General features: G+C 66.0%; 1 protein-coding gene across 3 annotated transcripts; it reads left to right on the top strand.

The window, feature by feature from the left end:
- Window positions 1-1,145: 1,145 nt before the first annotated feature.
- On the top strand, window positions 1,146-10,780 carry CPT1B (carnitine palmitoyltransferase 1B). 3 transcript variants are annotated; one of them, XM_040596562.1, is made up of 19 exons: window positions 1,146-1,243; window positions 3,373-3,535; window positions 3,619-3,758; window positions 4,058-4,229; window positions 4,846-4,947; window positions 5,029-5,166; window positions 5,383-5,460; window positions 5,548-5,655; window positions 5,842-5,926; window positions 6,021-6,216; window positions 6,793-6,978; window positions 7,061-7,166; window positions 7,537-7,653; window positions 8,020-8,184; window positions 8,538-8,672; window positions 9,315-9,467; window positions 9,774-9,887; window positions 10,110-10,202; window positions 10,556-10,780. In XM_040596562.1, the coding sequence occupies exons 2-19, from the start codon at window positions 3,395-3,397 to the stop codon at window positions 10,643-10,645; spliced, it is 2,319 nt and encodes a 772-aa protein (XP_040452496.1). In that variant the 5' UTR covers window positions 1,146-1,243; window positions 3,373-3,394; the 3' UTR covers window positions 10,646-10,780. The 3 variants fall into 3 exon arrangements, 2 of the variants coding, with proteins under 2 accessions (XP_040452496.1, XP_040452497.1); XM_040596563.1 differs by having other exon boundaries at window positions 1,168-1,243; window positions 3,376-3,535; XR_005828192.1 differs by lacking the exons at window positions 10,110-10,202; window positions 10,556-10,780 and having other exon boundaries at window positions 8,538-8,689; window positions 9,774-9,886.
- The last annotated feature ends 9,875 nt before the right edge of the window (window positions 10,781-20,655 follow it).

Below are 20,655 nucleotides of genomic sequence, written 5' to 3'. Positions count from 1 at the left end.
GCCCCGGCTGCCCTGGCCAGGGTCTGCCCCCCTGGAGCTGAGCATGAGGGGCCAGGGCCCAGCATCCCGCTCCATGCTTACCCAGCTCCTCTTTCACCCACATACTGGCTATTTATAGCCCAGTGGCTGGTGGCCGGCAGGCAGCTGTGGGAGCTCTCTCCACATGGGCCACCTGGCCCGGGACCCTCTCCCGGAGCTGGGGGGGGGGGCGGGGGGGGCAGAGGCCGCAGGGGTGTCACCCTGAAGCTGCACAGGGTGTCCTGAGCCCTGGCCGTGGTGGGCACTGGGCGCACACCTGAGCACGTGTGCGGGCGCAGCAGGGGTCACGCACATGTGTGCCCCTCCTGTACCCCTGCCAGCACTGGGGTCACAGCCCTTGGCCTGGGATGGGGGCTGCCGGGGGGGACCACGCTGCACTGGAGTCTCCTCCAGATGCCCTTCCAGCTGCAGGCAGCTGCCTCCAGTAGAGCGAACCGGGAGGGGAAGGTCAAGCCCCCCGGGCACGGCGGGCAGCGGGCACTCCTCTGTCTGCCCTTGCCCAGCGCTGCCCTGTGCCGCTGCTGTGGCACGGCAGGAGCTGGCCCCGTACGGCCCCGGGGAGCGGGACAGGATTCGGCCCCCTAGGGCCCCGGGGAACGGAACGCGCCCTGTACAGCCCAGCCCCGCGTCCGGACCCCCGGGCCAGCCCCCAGGCACACTGCCCGCGGCAGAGCGGGGAGGAGGGGCCCTGCCCTTGGGGTGCGGGGCTGGGGCAACGGGCTGCTCTCGGGGTACCGGCCCCTGCCTGGGTGGGAACAGTCCCTGCCTGGGGTGCGGGTCTGTCCCTGGGGTGCCACTCCTTTCCCGGGGTGCCAGTCCCTTTTCCCGGGGTACCGGCCCTTTCCCGGGGTGCCGGTCTCTTTCCCCGAGGTGTCGGTCCCTATCCCGGGTTGCCAGTTACTTCCCCCGGCGTCCGGGATGCCGGTCCCCTTCCCGGGGTGCCGGTCCCTTCCCGGGGTGCCGGCCCTTTCCCGGGGTGCCGGCCCTTTCCCGGGGTGCCGGTCCCTTCCCGGGGTGCCGGCCCTTTCCCGCGGTGCTGGCCCCGCCGGGGCCGAGCGCGGTGCGGGGGTGGAGCGGCGGGCGAGCGCTGCCATTTCGGGCCATGCAGCGGGTCCCGCCCGCCGCCGGTGTCCGGTTACCGGTGCCGGGGCGCAGGGAGCCGCCGTCCCCGGGGCCGCCGCCCGCCGTCCGCGCCCCCGAGCAGGTACCGGGCACCCGGGCGGGGGGGACCCACGCGTGGGGGAGCCCAGCGGGGGCGGGAGCCGCTCAGGGCGGGCACCAGCACCCCCCCGGCGCCGGGGGACCCCGCGGCCCCCTACCCACCGCGCCGGGCGCCGGCTCCCACCCGTGTCCGTAGGGAGCGTCCTCCAGACCCCTCCGCACGCCCGGCCCCGCGGCTGCCCGCGCTGCCCCGGTCGCGGCAGCGGGGCCCGAGGGCTCCCGGGCCGGGCAGCGGCTTCTCCAGGCGGCTGCGGGGCCCCGGCCCCGGTGACCTTGCGGCGCTGGCCGCGGGGCTGGGAGCCTCGTCCCACCCACGGCGTGGGGCCTGCGGGTCCCGGGGGCACGGGCCGGCACTGCCCTGCCCTGCCGCGGGGGGCCAGGCCGTGCCGTGCAGCGCCCTGCCACGCTATCCAGCACCGCGTAGTGCTGGGCCATGCCATGTGGTGCTGGGCCATGCTGTGTGGTGCTGTGCTACGGCACGCACTGCTGTGCTATGCCATGTAGTGCAGGGCCATGCCATGCGGTGCTGTGCCACACCACACGCTGCTGTGGCATGCCATGCGGTGCTGTGAGGGGCCATGGAGTGCTGTACCATGCTGTGTGGTGCTGTGCAGTGCCATGCAGTGCTGTGCCATGCCATGCTGAGCCTTGCCACACCATGCAGCGCTGTGCAGTGCTCTGTGTGGTGCTGTGCTGTGCTGTGTAGTGCTGTACCACACCATGCGGTGTAGTGCTGTGCTGTGCCGTGCTGTACTGTGGTCTGCAGTGTAGTGCAGGGCGATCACATGCAGCAGGGTGCAGTGCAGTGCAGTGCAGCCGGGCAGTGCACTACACCGCAGAGCACGTCAGTGCAGGGTGATACGGTTTAATGCAGTGCCGTGTGGCATGAGGCAGTGCCAGGCTGTACGGTTCAGTGCTGGGCAATGCTATGCAGTGCAGTGTAACAGCACAGTGCAGAGCAATGCAGTTCAGTGCAGTGTAACGCACACCAGTGCAGTGCTGCGTAACCACACAGAGCAGTGCAGTGTGGTACAGTGCGGCGCAGCGATGCGGTGCAGCATGGTATGGCTGTGTGGTATTGCAGTTTGTTCAGCGCAGTGCAGTGTGGCTGTGTGGTGCAGCACAGTGCAGTGCAGTGCAGTGCAGCCATGCGGTGCAGCGCAGGACGGTTGTGCGGTGCAGTTCAGCGCAGTGCAGTGTGGCTGTGTGGTGCAGCACAGTGCAGTGTGATGCAGCATGGTGCAGCTGTGCAGTGTGGTGCGGCATGGTATGGCTGTGCGGTGCAGATAGTGTAGTGCGGTGTACCCGTGCGGTGCAACACGGTGCAGTGCAGCACAATGTAGCAGTAGTGCTGTGACACGGTTCCTGCCAAGTTTCTGCCTTCAGCCCGAAGGTGCCTGTGTGAAGGGCACCACTAGCACACTGGTGCCTGAGGCACCTCGGGGTCTCCCCCTGCCTGGGGCCTGGGCTGCAGCAGCAGCACCCGCGGGCCCCACGGCCCTCAGGCTCAGCCCTGGGCTGGCACCACCAGCACCCACAACAGCAGGATCCCGGGATCCCAGCTGTGCCTGCAGCAGGGTCCCTGCTCGCCCCGTGGCTCCGGCTGTTAGCTTGGCGGGCAGCGTTCCCGGTGCAGCACGGCTGCCTGCGCCCGGCACAGGGGCACGTGCTGCCTCGTCCTCCCAGGGTTTCACCACGGGCAGGGGCCGGCAGCTGCCCACCAGCAGGGGTGTGTCCCCTCTCTCCCAGCGCTGGGGACGCTGCGGGGACTGGAGGCGGCACTGACCCTTCTCTCAGTGGGCACCCGGCCAGCGCCGCGTGACTGGGCCGCAGCACGCGCACTGGGCTGGCAGGCTCCCACGGGACATGGACATCCTGGCACTGCAGCCAGCACACCACCTCCAGGGCTGCACCAGTGCCTGTGCACTGCACCGGCCCGGGCAGTGCCACGGCAGAACCCCCACCCCGTGGGTGAGGGCACCCACTGCCCCCCCCTCCCCCATGTCTTTGCTCCCTGGTGCCAGGGCTGGGCAAGGGTCCCCGCTCCATCCTGGGCAGCATATCCCGGAGGTGGCTGTTGCTGCACGCAGCACCCCTATGTGTGTCCCCCAGCAGGTGCCAGCAGACCCCCAGGATGGCGGAGGCTCACCAAGCTGTGGCCTTCCAGTTCACTGTCACCCCTGAGGGCTTGGACTTCCACCTCAGCCGCGAGGCTGTCAGGCAGCTGTACCTTGCTGGCATCTCCTCCTGGAAGAAGCGCTTGGTCCGCGCCAAGGTGGGCTCGGCCAGGGGCAGCTGGACGGTTGGACCCCCCTGTCCCTGCCGTCCCCGCCACCCTGACCCCACCTGTGCCCACAGAACAGCTTCCTGACCGGCGTCTACCCTGCCTCCCCCTCCAGCTGGATGGTGGTCGTGATGGCCACCGCTGGCTCTTTCTACTGCCAGGTTGACCCCTCCCTGGGGATGATTGCCCGCATCCGCCACTGCCTGCCTGAGAGGTGAGCATGGGCGGCTTGGCCAGGGGGGACCACTCCCCCATAATCATGGTCCCGCTGGCCACATCCCTCGCTGGGGACCACCCCCCATGTCCCAACTCATGGTCCTGCAGAGGGACCCCCCCTGGCATGTCCGCTGCTGCCCCAGGATGGCGATGGGAGCCTGTGGCAACCCCTGGGGGTCCCACCCCACACACCCCTATCCCACGAGCACAGCCCCACTTGGGGACATCCCCCAGAGGTCCCACCCTTCATGTCCCCCCAGCCCGCCATGTCCCCCCTCACCCTGTCTGCCCCCACAGCCGCCTCCTGAGCTATGAGAGCCGGACGATGGTGAGCACTGTGATCTTCTCCACCGGCGCCTGGCTCTCTGCCGTCCTGCTCTTCCGGCAGGCGCTGAAGCTGCTCCTTTCCTACCACGGCTGGATGTTTGAGCCACATGGCAAGATGAGCCGCAGCACCAGGATCTGGGTGGTGAGCAGGACCTACAGCCAGCACCGACACGGGCACTGGCACCATCACTGGCCTGGCACAGCAGGGCAAGCGGTGCTGAGTGGCGTGCTGCCAGTGTAGGTGCAGGAGGATGCTAAGGCATAGGGTGCAGAGTGTCTGCATCTGCATGCATGAGTGCATGCACATGTGCAGCATAGTGGGTGCTGGGGCGCCGGCCAGGGCTGCGAAGCTGCTGGTGGTGGGGACGAGATGAGCCCACTCTGTGACCCGGAGGCGGTGGGTGCCAGGGGCCCAGGGGAGCTGCAGGAGCCGGACAGCGAGGCCACGAGCTGCTCTGGGCTGCTCTGCCCAGGGTGGGCATGGGCAGGAGCAGCTGCCCAGGCCAGGGTGTCAGGGGCAGCAACTACAGTTGGGACCCAGCTGCGGTGCAGGGGAGCATGCAGGGCTGGGAAAGGGACAGCGACAGCATGCAGGGCTGTGACCAGCCAGAGTGCATGATTAGGACCTGGCTGCAGTGCAGCAGGCACATGCAGGACTCCCAGTGCCAGCAGCAGGAGCTGGTGCGCGGGCAATGCATGGCCATGCCACACTCCTGCAGCTCAGCCTCATCCCCCCATCCCCTTGGCATGCCTGGCAGGCGCTGATGAAGGTGCTGTCAATCCGCAAGCCCCTGCTCTACAGCTTCCAGACCTCTCTGCCCAAGCTCCCTGTGCCCCCTGTGGAGGCCACCATCACCCGGGTAAGGAGCTGGGATGAGACTGGAGGGTCTGTCTGCAGTGGGCCGAGGATGGGGGTGTCACACCGAGCCCCCTCCCTGCAGTACCTGGAGTCGGTGCGCCCGCTCATGGATGACGAGAAGTACAGTAAGATGGAGGCCCTGGCCAAGGAGTTCAAGGAGAAGACAGCTCCACGGCTGCAGAAGTACCTGATCCTCAAGTCCTGGTGGACAACCAACTATGTGAGTATCCTGGGCTTCTCCAGTGCTGGAGGGGGGGACTACGGTGGTGGTCCCCCCCTCCAGCACCAGGGATGGTGACCCAAACTCAAGCCCGTGGCCCTGCTGTCCTCCATCATCATGAGAGGGGGGGACTTGGGTCCTCCTGGGTGCCGCAGCTGGGTTGTTAGAGGCAGGGGGTCCTGCACCCCCTCACAATCCCCATCCCCACCCCTGCAGGTGAGCGACTGGTGGGAGCAGTACATCTACCTGCATGGCCGCAGCCCACTCATGGTCAACAGCAACTACTATGCCATGGTAAGGGTTGGGGTGACCACTGCCATGCCCAAAACCCCCACCAGCTGCCCCTTGGCATCCTCATCAAACCCCATCCCTTGTCCCCAGGATTTCCTCTACGTGACCCCCAGCCACATCCAGGCTGCTCGGGCAGGTAACATGGTGCATGCCATCCTGATGTACCGCCGCAAGCTGGACCGTGGGGAGATCCCCCCCGTGAGCACCCAGGGCACTGGGGGAGCTGGGGGTGTTGGGGAAGGGTAGGTCTGGGGTGGAGTCACTGTGGGGCTGGCATGGGGTCCTGAGGCTGCAGGGAGGCTCAGGGAGGTGGGGCTGGGGGGTGCAGGGGGCAGAGGTGAGGGCACAGGCATCCTGGCCCCCACTCACCACTGCCCCATGCAGATGATGGCGCTGGGCATCGTGCCCATGTGCTCCTACCAGTCGGAACGGATGTTCAACACGACCCGCATCCCCGGCAAGGAGACGGGTACGGGGCACCGGGAGGGTCCCCATTCCTCAGGGTCTGTCCCAGGTGGGGTCCCGGGGCATGGAGTGGCCGTAACACTGGTGTGTGTCCCCAGACACGCTGCTGCACCTGGTGGACAGCAAGCACCTGGCTGTCTACCACAAGGGCCGCTTCTACAAGGTCTGGCTCTACTACGGGGGGCAGCCGCTGCAGCCCTGTGACCTGGAGCTGCAGTTCCAGCGCATCCTGGATGACCCCTCCCCCCCCCAGCCTGGCGAGGAGCGGCTGGCAGCACTCACCGCTGGCGAGAGGTGCTGATGTCCCCGTGGGTCCCTGTGCTCCGGGCACACCGTGTATACTATGGGTGCTGAGCAGGCTCAGGGAGATGAAGGAGATGCTTGGGGATGGGTCACTTGGGTGGGGGGGCCACCTTGGGCCACTCATGGGTGGGGGGGCTGCAGTGTGGGTCGGGGCATGGGGGTGGTGGGCTTGGAGGCCTCAGCAGGATGGTAGGCATCACCTGCCCCACACCCTCATGGCTCCTAGTGCTGGATCCTGGGGCCACCCACGGGTGGGGGCTGTGGTGTGGGTTGGGGTTGTGGGCTTCGGGGGCTTTGTGGGATGATGGGCATCACTGGCCCCACACTCTCTGGCTCCCAGTGGCGGACCCAAGGGGCCACCCATGGGTGGGAGTTGGGGCTTCATGGGCAGTGGGCTCAAGGGGCTCTGTGGGACAGTGGGCATCACCAACCCCACACTCTCATGCTGTTGATGGTGGTGGTGGCCACCATGGGTGGGTGCTGCAGTGCAGGTGGGGCTGGGGGGCTTGGGGGGCAGCAGATCAGGGCATCACCAGTCCCGGGCCCTCATGCTGGTGGTGCCGGCAGGGTGCCCTGGGCTGAGGCTCGAGCCCGGTTCTTCAGCCATGGGAAGAACAAGGTGTCACTGGATGCTATCGAGCGGGCAGCCTTCTTCCTGACGCTGGACGAGGAGGAGCATGGCTATGTCGCGGGCAAGGAGGGCTGCATGGACACCTATGCCAAATCCCTGCTGCATGGCCAGTGCTATGACCGGTGGGCACCCCCCCAGCCCCCCTGCCCCAGCTCCCCCCAGTCCCCAGTGCCCACCCTGCCCTCACCACCCGGCTCCCTGCAGCTGGTTTGACAAGTCCTTCACCTTGGTGGTCTACAAGAACGGGAAGCTGGGGGCCAACGCCGAGCACTCCTGGGCTGATGCGCCCATCATCGGGCACCTCTGGGAGGTAACGGGGGGTGAAGGGGTGCCCCCAGGGGGCACCCCAGCTGCGCACCCTCCTTGGGCACCCTGGGGCTCCAAGGGGGACCCCTGGGGCTGAGGATCCACATTGGCACCCCTAGTTGGGCACCCCAGGGCATGGGACTCCAAGGTGGGCACCCCCCAGGCTGAGCACCTCTCTCCTGGGGTCTGGGGGAGTCAGAGGGGGCAGTCTGGGGTGAGTGGGGCTCTGGAGAAGGGTGTGGGGCAGCCCTGGGGGAGGGTGTGGGGCAGCCCTGAGCAAGTAGGGCAGGCGGGAGGTGAGTTGGGGGTGGATGGAGCAATGCTGGGGGGGTGCAGGGGGCCGGTGCCCCACACTCAGGGACCTCTCCCCTCAGTTTGCACTGGCAACAGAAAAATTCCAGCTGGGCTACACCGATCGGGGACACTGCCGGGGCGAGCCCAACACTCAGCTCGCCCCCCCCCAGCGCCTCCAGTGGGACATCCCCCAGGAGGTGGGTCTGGCCCCCCAGCCGCAGCCCTGCAGGCAGGTTCTCGGAGTCCCCTGCGCCCCATGGGGCTCTCTGCACCCCAGCCACCCCACTTCCCCATGTCATTGGGGTGAGCTCTCCTGCACCCCAGCCATCCCCTGCACCCCACATCGTTGGGGTGAACTCTCTGCACCCTGGCCACGCCTGTTGTGCCCCACGGCATCACGGTGGGCTCTCTGCACCCCAATCACCCTCCCCAGGCCCCACAGCACCAGTGCACCGGGCACATGTGTGCCCTGGGCTGGGGCTGAGCCACCAGTGTCCCCGCACCGTAGGCAATGGGGGGCTGGGGCTGTACGCCCTGTCTGCCATGGCTGCGCCTCCCTGCAGTGCCGTGACACCATCGAGAGCTCGTACCGCCTGGCCAAGGCACTGGCCGATGATGTGGACTTCTGCTGCTTCCAGTTCTCTGAGTTTGGGAAGGGGCTGATCAAGAAGTGCCGGACCAGCCCCGACGCCTTTATCCAGATCTCCCTGCAGCTCGCACACTTCCGTGTGAGCTGCCCCGGCCGGGCCGGGAACAGGGACGGGATGGGAAGAGGGACAGGGATGGGAAGAGGGACAGGATGGGGACAGGATGGGATGGGGATGGAGACGGGAATGGGAATGGGGGCAGGGATGGGAACATGTTTTGGGGATGGAGACAAGAACAGGAACAGAGACAGGAATGGGGATGGGAACAGGGAGGGGGACAGGGACAAGGATGGGATGGGGAGAGGAACAGGGACAGGAATGGGGATGGGGATGGGATGGGGTTGGAGTTGGGGACAGGGACTGGGATGGGATGGGGATGGGGACAGGGGCAACATCCCCTGGGCACGCCCTGGTCTGACCCAGCCTCTCTGCAGGACAAGGGCTGCTTCTGCCTCACCTACGAGGCCTCCATGACACGTCTATTCCGTGAGGGCCGGACAGAGACAGTGAGGTCCTGCACCGCTGAGTCCACCGCCTTCGTGCGCAGCATGGGGGATGCCCGGAAGACCGTGAGCAATGCGCCAGGGTCCGGGTCTGCAGCCCCCCAACCCCAACCCCCCACATCTCCCCTCCAAGACCTTGGCTCTGTCCTGCTGTCCCCAGCCAGGTCGGGGCTCAGTCTGCACCTCCCCTCTCTCTGGTGGTCCTCATCCCTCAAGGAGATCCACATGTCTGGAGGAGGTCCCCATCCCTCATGGAGGTCCCTATCTCTCGTGATCTCTGTCTCTCTCAGGGAAGGCTCCATTTGTGGCAGATGTCCCTATTTCTCAAGGATGTCCCCATCCCTCACAGGGGTCCCCATCTCTTGGGGAGGACCCCATCTCTAGGAGAGGTCCCTATTCCTTGGGGACATTCCCATCCCCGGAGAAAGTGTCCACCTCTGGAACAGGTCCCTGTCCCTGTGGAGGTCTCCATCCTTGGGGGACATCTCTGTCCCTGGGGAGGTCCCCATGCTGGTCCCTATCTGTGGGGGACATTCCTGTCCTTGGGAGGTCCCCATCCCTCAGGACCGTCTCCCCTGGAGCTGCACAGCTGTTGCCTCCCCCAGGCAGGACTAGGGAGCACTTGCCCTGCACGGAGCACCCAGGTGGCCAGGCTGGGGGTTACAGGACCCCAGCCTGCACCAGCCCTGAGCCTGGCTCTCCCCACAGCGAGCTGAGCGCCAGCGGCTCTTCAAGCTGGCGGCCGACAAGCACCAGCACATGTACCGCCTGGCCATGACCGGGGCCGGCATCGACCGACACCTCTTCTGCCTCTACGTGGTGTCCCGCTACCTGGGGATACAGTCCCCCTTCCTGGCCCAGGTGAGCTGGGGTGGGCGCAGGGGCACGCACAGCACCACACCATGCCAGCAACATGCATAGCACATGGGACACCGTGTGGGCACTACCCTTACATGTGTCACCAGCACACACATGCACAAGGGCTGAATGTGCATTAGGTTGCAGTAAGGGTGCAGTAGGGTGCAGTGGGGCGCAGTGTGGTGCAGCGGGGCACATTTGGGCACAGCAAGGTGCAGCGGGGTGCAGTGGGGCATGGTGTGGTTGAACAGGGTGCAGTGGGGTGCAGCGAGGCGTTTGGCTGGCGGCACCAACACTAGTTTGGGGCAGGTGCTGTCGGAGCCCTGGCGCCTCTCCACCAGCCAGACACCACAGCAGCAGCTGAAGATGTTCGACCTGAACAAGTACCCCGACTACGTCTCTAGTGGTGGCGGCTTTGGCCCCGTGAGCATCCCAGGGGGGTTCAGCAAGGCTGGGGGGCGGGGGGATAATGTGCATGGTGGGGCAGGTGGGTGGGTGTGCAAGGGCTGGAGTGGGGGTCTGTAGCCCATCCCCCTTGCCTGCAGCTCTGGGGCAGGAACATGCCCCATGCTGGGTGCCCCCAGCCCCATGGCCCAGGTAGGTACCCCCTGGGGGTGCCATGGCCCTGTTCACCTCCCCCTGCAGGTGGCAGATGATGGCTACGGTGTCTCCTACATCATCGCTGGTGAGAACCTCATCACTTTCCATGTCTCCAGCAAGTTCTCCAGCTCTGAGACGGTGAGAGCCATGGGGCAGGGGTCTGGGGAGGCTCCCTGGAGCAGGGGTGCAGGGGCTGGGGGCTCCCTGGGCAGAGCAGGCAGGGCAGGCAGCAGCAGCTTTACCAGTGCTGCAGTTGCCATCCATGCTGTAGGATCTCCTCTGGGGTTCCCATGGGTCTGAGGCAGCCCCCTGACCCTGACCCTGACCCCACTGTGACCCAGCCCCTCTCCTGTGGGACCACCACCCTGCTCAAGGCTCATGGTGCTGCCAGTGCAGGACCTGCCAGGTGTCCCACCTGTGGTAGGCCACAGGGGGTGGCCTAGGGGCTGGGGGGGCCACAGGCCACAGAGATCACAGGTGCTGCCCTGCAGGACTCAAAGCGCTTTGGGAGGAACATCCGCCAGGCCATGCTGGACATCGCTGAGCTCTTCGACAAGCCGGCCGAGAAGGCGGGGAAATGAGGGGGGAGTGGGCTCAGACCCCAGCCTGGAGGGGCCAGCAGGGGCCACTCTGAGCCCTGGTGCTGGGCAGGGGGTTGGGGGGCAGCAAGGGTGTTGCTGCTCTGTACATGTTTCCAATAAAGACTGTTGGTGTGAGCTCCGTGCCCTCCATCAGGCTGTGCTCCCCTGCACCCATGGCGTCCCCAGGGGGTCCTGGCAGCCCCCCAGCAGGCGGCAGGTGCATCATCAACACGTCAAGCAGCAGATGAAAGGCTCCACGGGGTGGTGAGGTGGTGAGCGGTGAGCCGTGCCCACCAGCCGCCTGCGTGGCGATGACGAGGAGTGTGCAGTGGGGCATGGCGGCAGGGACACACGCTACGCAGAGCCCCTTGGCCGTGTCCAGCACGGCGGGACACCTCGCCCCGTGCAGCACGCCGCAGTTGGAGGCACTTGGCACCGTTCCCCCTCCAGCTGCCCGCACCCACCGAGCTCACACAGCATTGGTGCCACCCAGCCAGCGCCTGCCCACATCGAGGCTTGGGATGGCTGGCCAGCCCAGAGCTGCCCCGTGGGCTGGGGGACAGCCAGGCCCAGCATGGGGCTCAGAGTCCCCCGCTGTGGGCATCTTCTCCTGGGATGCAGCCTAAGACCCCACCTGGCACCCACTCCCTGCCTGCACACGCTGCCTTACACCCCCTTTCTGCACCTCTGCCTGTTTCCCCTCCTGTGCTGCCAGAACTGCCTGATGTCCCCGTGCTGGGGGACACAGTGAGGAGGTGATGGGGAGGTGGCACCGCAGTGACATCCCCAGAGCTGGCATGGACTCTGCACCCACCATGAGCTGCTGAGCCGGGGTCCCTCCTGTGGCCAGGTGTGGGGCTACCCTCACCCCAGGCTGCATGCTGCACCCTGAGCCCACACTGGGGCTGCATTCTGTGCCCTGACCCTGAACTGGGGCACTGGGGCCGCATCCTGCACCCTAACCCTGCATCGAGGCTGCACCTTCACTGGGGCTGCATCCTGCCCCACAGCCTGGCCCCACAGTCCAGCTCAGCCCCACAGATGGGGGTCTTAAAGTTGGGACCTGGTGGCTAAGTGCGGTGGGGACTCCGGAGGCCACAGGCAGGTGCCCCTGCCAGGGGCTGTGCCAGGACCCCAGGTGGAGCAGGAGCTGCTGGTGCGTGTCAGGAGCCATAATGCATGTCTGTCGGGAGCCACGCCAGGAGCCGTGGCTGGAGCCACTCCGGGAGCCGCTGGTCCCTGCTCCCTTATCTGATTCCCAATGTGGGCAGCGTGCCCAGCCCTGGCCCTGGCCCTCTCCCCAACAACGCAGCACCTTAACCCCTGAGCCTGGCCCTGCTTGGGGGGCTGTGTTCCCATGGGGATGGCACCCCTAAAACAGGGTGCTTCCTCCCAGCACCCCCTGTCCCCTCACAGGTCCCTCCCCACGGGCACATGTCCATCACTTGGCCTATGCCTCCTGTCCTGCTGGTTTGCGGTTCTGCCCAGGTGTCCTGGCTGCTGCCACCCCCACCCATGGGGCAGTGACCCCGTCCCCATGCTGGCTGGTGCTTGCACCAGAGTGGTGGGTGCTCACACCAGTGCAACGTGTGGTCATGCTGGAGCCATGGGTGCTCACACCAGTGTGGTGGGTGCTCATGCTGGTGCGGTGGGTGCTCACGCCAGTGCGGTGGGTGCTCACACCAGCATGGTGGGTGCTCGTGCTGGTGTGGTGGGTGCTCACACTGGTGTGATGCACACTCACGCTGGTGCGGTGCATGCCACAGGAGGCCATGGCCACGACTGGGCACAGAGGAGACAGCCTGGCAAGGCACAGCCCAGGGCTGGGCACCATCGCTGGGGTGAGCACCAGCTGCTGCCTGAGGAGCACCGACATGGACAGGGCTCTGCCAGTCACTGTGACCCCGCAGACTACCGACACCGCACCCCAGCACAGCCCAGCTCCCCTGCGCCGGTCAGCAATGCCTCCCCAGGGGGTGCCCTACCCTGGCACCCAGAGTGCGGAGAGCCAGGGCAGCACCCCAGGGTGTCTGGGGGTTCACGGTGGTGGGGCTGGGACCGTGGGGCTTGGCAGGGCATGGAGTTTCGGGGTTCCTGGCATGGCTCGGAGCATCACCCACAGCTGGCAGGGGGGCAGAGGTGGTGGCCTCAGGCTCTGCCATGGGCTCACTGGGGTCCCGGGTGGCATGAGGTGCTGGCACCACTGGGGACGACAGTGCATCCACCCAGGGAGTGGTGCCTCTGGGAGTGCTGGAGCGAGGGGAGGCCTGGGCTGGGGGTCCTGCCATGGGGCTGCACCAGCACTGGGGGGTCCCGCCTGCATGTGGCAAGCAGGAGCCGTGGGCAAGCTGCCGCTCCCCTTTGATCTGGGTGCCAGCACCCAGGAGTAGGTGCCACCCGCCCTGTCTGCCACGCTATCTGATGCCCGCGCCCCGGCCGCAGCACCTATAAAGGTGTTGGGACGCCTGCGTCCTGCTCCAGCCGGGCTCATCTCCACGTCGCTCCCGCAGGTGCCGGATGGGTGCTGCAGCCATGGGTGCTGGGGTGGGGAATGGGTGCTGGGTGGGCAGCGGGTGCCGGAGCAGTCAAGGGGGTAGTGGCTGCTGGGCGGGCAGTGGGTGCTGCAGCGGGCAATGGGGTGGTGGGTGCTGGGCTGGGGCAGGCAATGGGGTGGTGGGTGCTGGACAAGCAGTGGGTGCTGGGGCACTGGGTGCTGGGGCATTGGGTGGGTGCTGGGGTGGATGGTGGGTGCTGTGGGGGGGAATTAGGCGCTCCAACCCCCCCACTGCGGCAGGGAAGGGAGAGGATGGCACCAGCTGCTTTCCTGGCGCTCTGCCTGCTCAGCTGCTTGGCCCTGCACCCCCTGCTACGAGGTGAGCCCCTGCCTGCCCCCTGCCTTCCCCCCCTGCCCCGGCCCTTTGCCCATGTTACCCACCCCCGGGGCACCCCCCTACCTGCCACAGCTCCCTGCGTGGCCTGAGGGTGGGCAGGGGAGGGCACTGGGGGCTCCCTGAAATGCAGCAGCTGGGGATCAGCCCCCCATATGGGGGCCGTGAGCCCCCCAGGCTGCCACCTGCCAGGTGCCAACGGTAGGCAGGTGCTGCTGGGGGGGGGCGGGCATGGTGACATCCTTCACTCGCCCTGAGCAGGGGTGCAGGCAAACAAGTGTCCCCGGGGCTGGCTGGACTTCAGTGGGCAGTGCTACGGGTACTTCGGCCAGGAGTTCACCTGGAGGAAGGCAGAGGTGGGTACTGGGGGTTCTCAAGCCCCCCCTGTGCAGGCAGTGCTGCCAGGTCCCCTGACCTGCATGTCTGTGCCAGGCTTGGTGCCGGGCCACGCGTGGGGGGTGCCACCTGGCTTCGCTGCACAGCCCCGAGGAGCACCGCGCCCTCGCCACCTTCATCACCCAGCACCAGCGCCGGGAGGAGGAGGAGGAGAACGTCTGGATCGGCCTCTACTACCAGGTTGGTGTCGCGCACCCGCAGTGCTGCCTGCGATGCTGCCTGCAGTTGCCCCCCTCCTGGCAGGGTCACCACCCCCGAAGCGTGCTCTGCCCCTGCCCCCCCCACACACCTCCATTCCCTGCCTGTCCCTGCCCACCCCTGCCTGCCCCCACGTGCCATGCCTGCCCCTGCTCACCTCCCCATGCCCTGCCTGCCCCTGCCCGCCCCTGCCCACACCCCTGTGTCCTGCCAGTCCCTGCCTGTCCCTGCCCACCTCCCACCGTGCCCTGCCTGTGCCTGCCCATCCCGCCGTGTCCTGCCAGTCCCTGCCTGACCCTACCTGCACTCCCGTGCCCTGCACACGCCCCCATGCCCCGCCTGTCCCTGCCCACCCCTGCTCACCCCCCCCACCCCCCCCACCCCCCCGTGCCCTGCCTGTCCCTGTCCACCTCTGCCCGAACTCCAGTGCCCTGGCTGCCTCCCCTGTCCTGCCTGTCCCTGCCCGCCCCTGATTACCCCTGTACCGTGCCCTGCCCGCCCCCCCGTGCCCTGCCTGTCCCTGCCTGCCTCTGCCCGAACTCAAGTGCCCTGCCCGCCCCCCGTGCCCCGCCTGTCCCTGCCCACCCCTGCCTGCACTCCAGTGCCCCGCCCGCCCTCCCGTGCCCTGCCTGTCCCTGCCTGCCTCTGCCCGAACTCCAGTGCCCTGGCTGCCTCCCCGTGTCCTGCCTGTCCCTGCCCGCCCCTGATTACCCCCGCACCGTGCCCTGCCTGTCCCTGCCTGCCTCTGCCCGAACTCTAGTGCCCCGCCCGCCCCCCCGTGCCCTGCCTGTCCCTGCCTGCCTCTGCCCGAACTCCAGTGCCCCGGCCGCCTCCCCGTGCCCTGCCCATCTCTGCCCGTCCCGCCGCGTCCTGCCAGTCCCTGCCCACCCCTGCCCTGCCCCCGTGCCCTGCCCACCCCCTTGTGCCCTGCCCTCCCCTGCCGCCCCCCGCGCGCTGCCCGGCGCTGCCCGGCGCTGCCTGACGCGGCCCGCCCTGCCGGCAGCGCGGCGCCTGGCGGTGGGCAGACGGCTCGGCCGGGCGGTACGCGGCCGCGGCCCCGGCCTGGGAGGGGGACGACGCCCCCGCGGGGCAGCGCTGCGCCGCGCTGGAGGACTCGGCCGGTGAGGGGGGCGGGGGGGTAGGAGGGGGTACCCCCGGGTGGGGGTGGGGATGGCCGGGAGAGGGGTCCCTCCGGGTGGGGAACGGGTGGTGGAGGGCGGGGGTGTCCCCCCGGGTGGGAGGAGGGGATCCCTTCAAATGGGGAACGGGAGAGGGGTCCCCCCGGGTAGCGGAGGGGGTGGGGGTCCCCCCGGGTGGGGGAGGGGATGGGAGGGCGTCCCCCCGGTCTGGAGTGGGCAGGGGTGCCTATGTGGGGGAGGGGATCTCCCGGCTGGGGGAGGGGCTGGGAGGGAGTCTCCTCCAGGTAGGGGAGGGGAGGGGGTCGTGTGCCCCCCGACTCCCCAGCATCACTGCCCGTGTCTCGCAGGGTTCATGGCCTGGGAGGACGACTCCTGCAGCGAGAGGAAACCCTTCATCTGCAAATACGCAGCCTAGGGGGGCCCAGCCCCCCACGCTGCCCCCCAAACCCCATGGCCCTGCCACAGCCCACTCCCCCAGCCCACACTCCACGGCATCAGTGCATCCTGGACCCCCAAACCCTGCACCCTGGTGCCCCACGGCTCCATCACAGCCCAGACCCCCAAGCCCCTCTTCCCCACTGCACTGCACATCACCCCCCTGACCCGTACCCCATATCCCTGCGCCCCATGGCATGGTGCATCCTCACAACCTGGACCCCCAAACCCCTCTGCCCCACTGTCCCCAGATGCCCCCCGACCCCGGGGGTGGACACAACAATAAAGTGTGCCCAAGCACCCCTGGCCTTGCGTCTTCGTCCCCTCAGTGTCAGCCCCCACGTGGGAGCGGTATGGGGAGGGGGGGGCACGGTGGGGTGCCTACGGCTGCATTCGCCTGGGTGTGCCCAGGGGTCACGCAGGGGGTGGAAACTCGCAGCAGGAACCCTGCTATCCCCAGCCCCCCTCGGTCTTCCATCAGTTTTCTACAGATTTTTCTCCATTTTATGGTCAAAGTACAGAAGGCCCAGACGGTCCCCGCTGCTGCCACCCACCTGGAGTGTCCAAGGAGCAGAGCTGGCCCTGGCACTGTGGTGCAGGGGCTGGCCCCAGAGCAGGGGCTGTCCTCAGGGCAGAGGGTGCCCCCCAGGCAGGGGGTGTCCCCAGGGCAGAGGGTGTCCCCAGGGCAGAGGGTGTCCCTGGCTGTGGGGCTGGGCACTGGATGTGTGGGGCACATGCGGGTTTGGCGGTGGCACTGCCAGTGCAGACGTGTGCAGGGCAGCAGGACAGGCGCAGGCAGGTGCTGGGTGCTCCAGCCAAGATTACTGCATGAGGGGGCCCCTGCAGGGCAGTGGGCAGGGAGGGTGGTATGGGGGCACACTCAGACCCCCATGGGACCAGCCACCCCTCAGAGCTGGTGCTGGCACAGGAAGGGGAGCTTGTAGTTGCAGGGGTAGTCATGCCAGTAATAGAAACCTGGGTATGGGGGGGGGGGGGGGGGGGGGGGAGGGCAGCAACTCACCTGAGCCCTGTTACCCCTCCAGCACGCCCCCTTTTCCCTCCATCATCCCCCCTCCATCACCGTCGCTCCATCACCCCCCATCACCATCACACCTTTATCTCCAGCACCTCCCTCCAGCACCCCCCTCCATCATCCTCCCTCCATCATCCCAGCACCAGCACCACCCCTCTACCACCCTCCCTCCATCACCCCATCTCCATTACCCCTTTTACCTCCATCACCCCTCTACATCACTCCCCTCCAGCATGCCCCCTTTTCCCTCCATCATCCCCTCTCCATCATCATCACTCCATCACCCCCCATCACCATCACACCTTTTATCTCCAGCACCTCCCTCCAGCAGCCCTCCATCATCCCAGCACCAGCACCTCCCCTCCACCACCCTCCCTCCATCACCCCATCTCCATCACCCCATCTCCATCACCCCTTTTATCTCCATCACCCCTCTACATCTCTCTCCTCCAGCACCCTCCCTCCAGCGCCCCTGACCTTCATCACACCTTTTACCTCCATCACCTCCATCCAGCACCCCTCCCAGCACCCCCTTCCAGCATCCCCCCTCCAGTACCCCCCTCCAGCACCCCCCATCTTCATCACACCTTTTATCTCCATCACCACTCCCATCACACCTTTTATCTCCATCATACCCCTCCATCACCCCCATCTCCATCACCCCCCTCCATAACCTCTGCTCACCACCAGCCACCCCAACCCTCCAGCAGCACCCGGGGGTCCTGGCCAGGCCAGCCCCACCCTGTCCCACAGAACCTGGCCCTCCCAACCAGTTGTCCAGCCCCTTACAGCGCTCCCTGTCCGTCCCACTGGCTGTCGGGCTGTCCCAATGCCCAGTGCTTGGAGTTGAAGACAGATTTATTGGACCACTTCCACCACCTGGTCTGTGGATGCTGGGCGGGGGGGGTGGGCACATGGGGGTCAGCAGGTGCTTGAGGGGGTCAGGGCACCTCCTGGGCAGAGGCGCAGCTCCCCCGGTCACTCACATGCTCCTCATCCTGCAGCCCGATCCATGTGGATGGAGGCTGGCCGCCCCATGGAGCTGGACCACTTACAGGTGCAGACCTGTACCTACGCCCAGCCCAGTGCTGCTCCTGTGACCCCCGAGGTCCCACCAGTCGACCCACAGGGACATGGGACCTGTTGGGACAAAAGCACTATGGGCAGTGACTCTATTTGAGTTGCGACACCGCAAAGCACCACCCGACAGCACAAACAAGTGCTCACCCCGCCGAGCCGCACCGTGGCCATGCACCCAGGTCTGGTAGTCACCACCATGGCCATGACCAGGCAGCTGCCAGATTGCAGGCAGGGACCACCCTGGGCTGCTTGGTGAGACCTGCTGCTGGCTGGCACGTCCCTCCTATTGCATGTGGTGAGATCCGCTAGTGTGAAACCAGTGGGCAGCGTGCATTAACACACCCCCCCCCCCCCCGCTGTGAGTGTAAAGATGGCCCAAGGTCAGCGTCATGAGTGAGCTGGCTCTGAGAGGGACTGGGCTTCAGGCTGTGGGTCCTTCCGAGGATCTGGAGGAGCAGTTTGGATCATTCCTGTGCAGCTGAAACGCCAACAGCAGCTGGCTTGTGTGCTGCAATGGCCAAGGCTGGAGGCTTCACAGAGACATGCTGGTGGGACACGGCTGGTCCTTCTGCTGGGGTTGCACTCTCCATGCTCATCACGCGTGGGCCAACAGTCAAGAAATGAAATGTTAAATTTCGAGATAGAGGTACAAAGGAGCAAGACGTGCCAGGGTCTGACACCGGGGTGGCTCTTGCAGGGGCTGTGCCACCAAGCCAGCACTGGCCGGGTCTGCAGCCAGTGCTTTGCCTGGGGTCATCACCACGTTGGCCAAGTGGACAGAGTGGGCTGGGAGAGCAGTGAGCGCTTAGAGCGGCAAGGGCTGTGATCTGCACCCCCCAGCCCGCTGCCGCGCCGGTCCCAGTTACCCTCAGTGCTTGGCCAACTGTTACACTGTGAACCACAGTGTGCGGAGTTAGGACCCATGGAATGACGGTGCCTTTGGTGATTTGTTATTCACCCACCCCATGCCAGGGGCCAGAGCTCCGGACTGTCAAAACTATCATTGCTTGTAATCAGGGATTAATTACCAGAGGTCCCTGAGGTGTCAGGTCCGCATCAGCGCAGGCCAGTGCTTGGGGCTCATATGTGAGCTGGAGCCGTGCCTGGGTGTGATTGGCACAGGGAGTGAGCATCACTGCTGTCACTAGACATGACTCAATCATTATATTTATATGCATAAATAACTAAATAAATAAATTTTTTAAATTAATTACAAGGGAAAGGCTTCTTAGCCCTGGTACCGCCTGCTGCCCATGTATGTCACTGCCTGGCCCCATGCTAATGTGCTGGACAAGCAAGGAGCTGGGGAGCCCCAGGGGGCTTGGGAGGGAACACATGGAGCCCATCATGCCCCAGGGTAATGGGGGGGCACTGAGTGCCCGCCTGGGCTGGTGCACCCTTCCCCATCCAGCATGGAAGCTGCTGGGCAGCCCCAGCCCCCAGTGCCTCAGGGCCTGTGTGCGCTGTATGGGCAGCCCTATATGCTGTGTAGGGGCCCATATGTTGCATAGGAGGCCATATGTGTTGCATAGGGGCCTGCGTATGTTGTGCAGGTGCCCATAGATGCTGTGTAAAAGCCTGTATATGTAGTGTAGGAGACAGTGTATGTTGTGTAGAAGCCTGTATGTGTTGTGTAGGCACCCACATATGTTGTGTAGCCCGTATGTGTTGTGTAGGGGTCCATATATGCCGTGTAGAGGCCTGTGTATGTTGTGTAGGGGCCAGCATATGTTGTATAGACATTTGTATATGTTGTGTAGGTGCCCATGTATGTTGTGTATGGGCCTGCCTGGCAGCCAGCACAACCACACGCAGCTTGGCCAGGCTGTTCCCTCTTGCCCGCTGTGTTTCAGACACGTGGGCCATTGTGCAGTGGGTCTGACACCCTCCATCGCCATCACCACCATCTTGGCCCAGCTCCAGCACCCTGCCCATGGATGCACAGGCAGAGGTGTGGTTGGGGGGGAACAAAATCCCACTACTGCAACTGAAATCAGGGTGTCCCCCCACCCCAGCTCCTGGCACATTTATCGCCTCCATCATCTCCCCTTGAGACTGGCCATGCTCACCTACACACCCACACCTGAAAGGCCAGGGCTGAGGCTGCCTTCTGACACAACCAAGACCCAAAGGCAGCTGCTTGCCCGCCCGCACCCCTGGCTCCCCCTGCTGCATCCCTGAGTTTCCCCTTTGCACACCTTGTTTCCCATTTGCATCCCTGTGTCCACCCCCTGTATCCCTGGTTTCCCCTCCACATCCCTGGTTTCCCCTCCACATCCCTGCCTCTCCTCTCCATCACCACTTTCCGTGACCCCATTCCATCCCACCCGGGTGTTTTTCACCTGTGGCCCCCTCCATGTCCCCCCACCACTGCCACACATCCCTGTGCATGCAGTCACACCCTCCACACCAGCTCGAGCTGTGCCTGAGAAGGGTCACTGGCTCCTGGCACGGCTGTTACCAAATTCCACTTTCCTGAAAGGGCTCTTCATTATCACCAGTTCTGCTGTCCTTATCAAGGACGCCGCAGGCTCCCAGATAAGTGGGGACCCTTCCCTGCCAGTATGTTTCCATTACAACTGGGTCGCCCTTAGGCTGCCTAGGCAGTGCCAAATCCTGGGTGCTGAACCCCGTGGCTGGGTGCTGAATGCCACACCTGGGTGCTGAACCCCACAGCTGGATGCCGAGCCCCACGGCTGGGTGCTGAACTCCATAGCTGGATCCTGAGCCCCACAGCTGGGTGCCAAACCCCTTGGCTGGGTGCTAAAGCCCATGGGCAGGGGCTGGAGCCCCCCTCAGCCCACAGTGCTGGTGCTTTCCTGCCGTGCTGGTCGCCTTGGC

The sequence above is a fragment of the Falco naumanni genome, chromosome 5, assembly GCF_017639655.2.
Source record: "Falco naumanni isolate bFalNau1 chromosome 5, bFalNau1.pat, whole genome shotgun sequence".
Taxonomy (NCBI): Eukaryota; Metazoa; Chordata; class Aves; order Falconiformes; family Falconidae; genus Falco; species Falco naumanni.
Note: the sequence above shows the minus strand (reverse complement) of the source record. Positions and strands in the feature narration are given on the sequence as shown.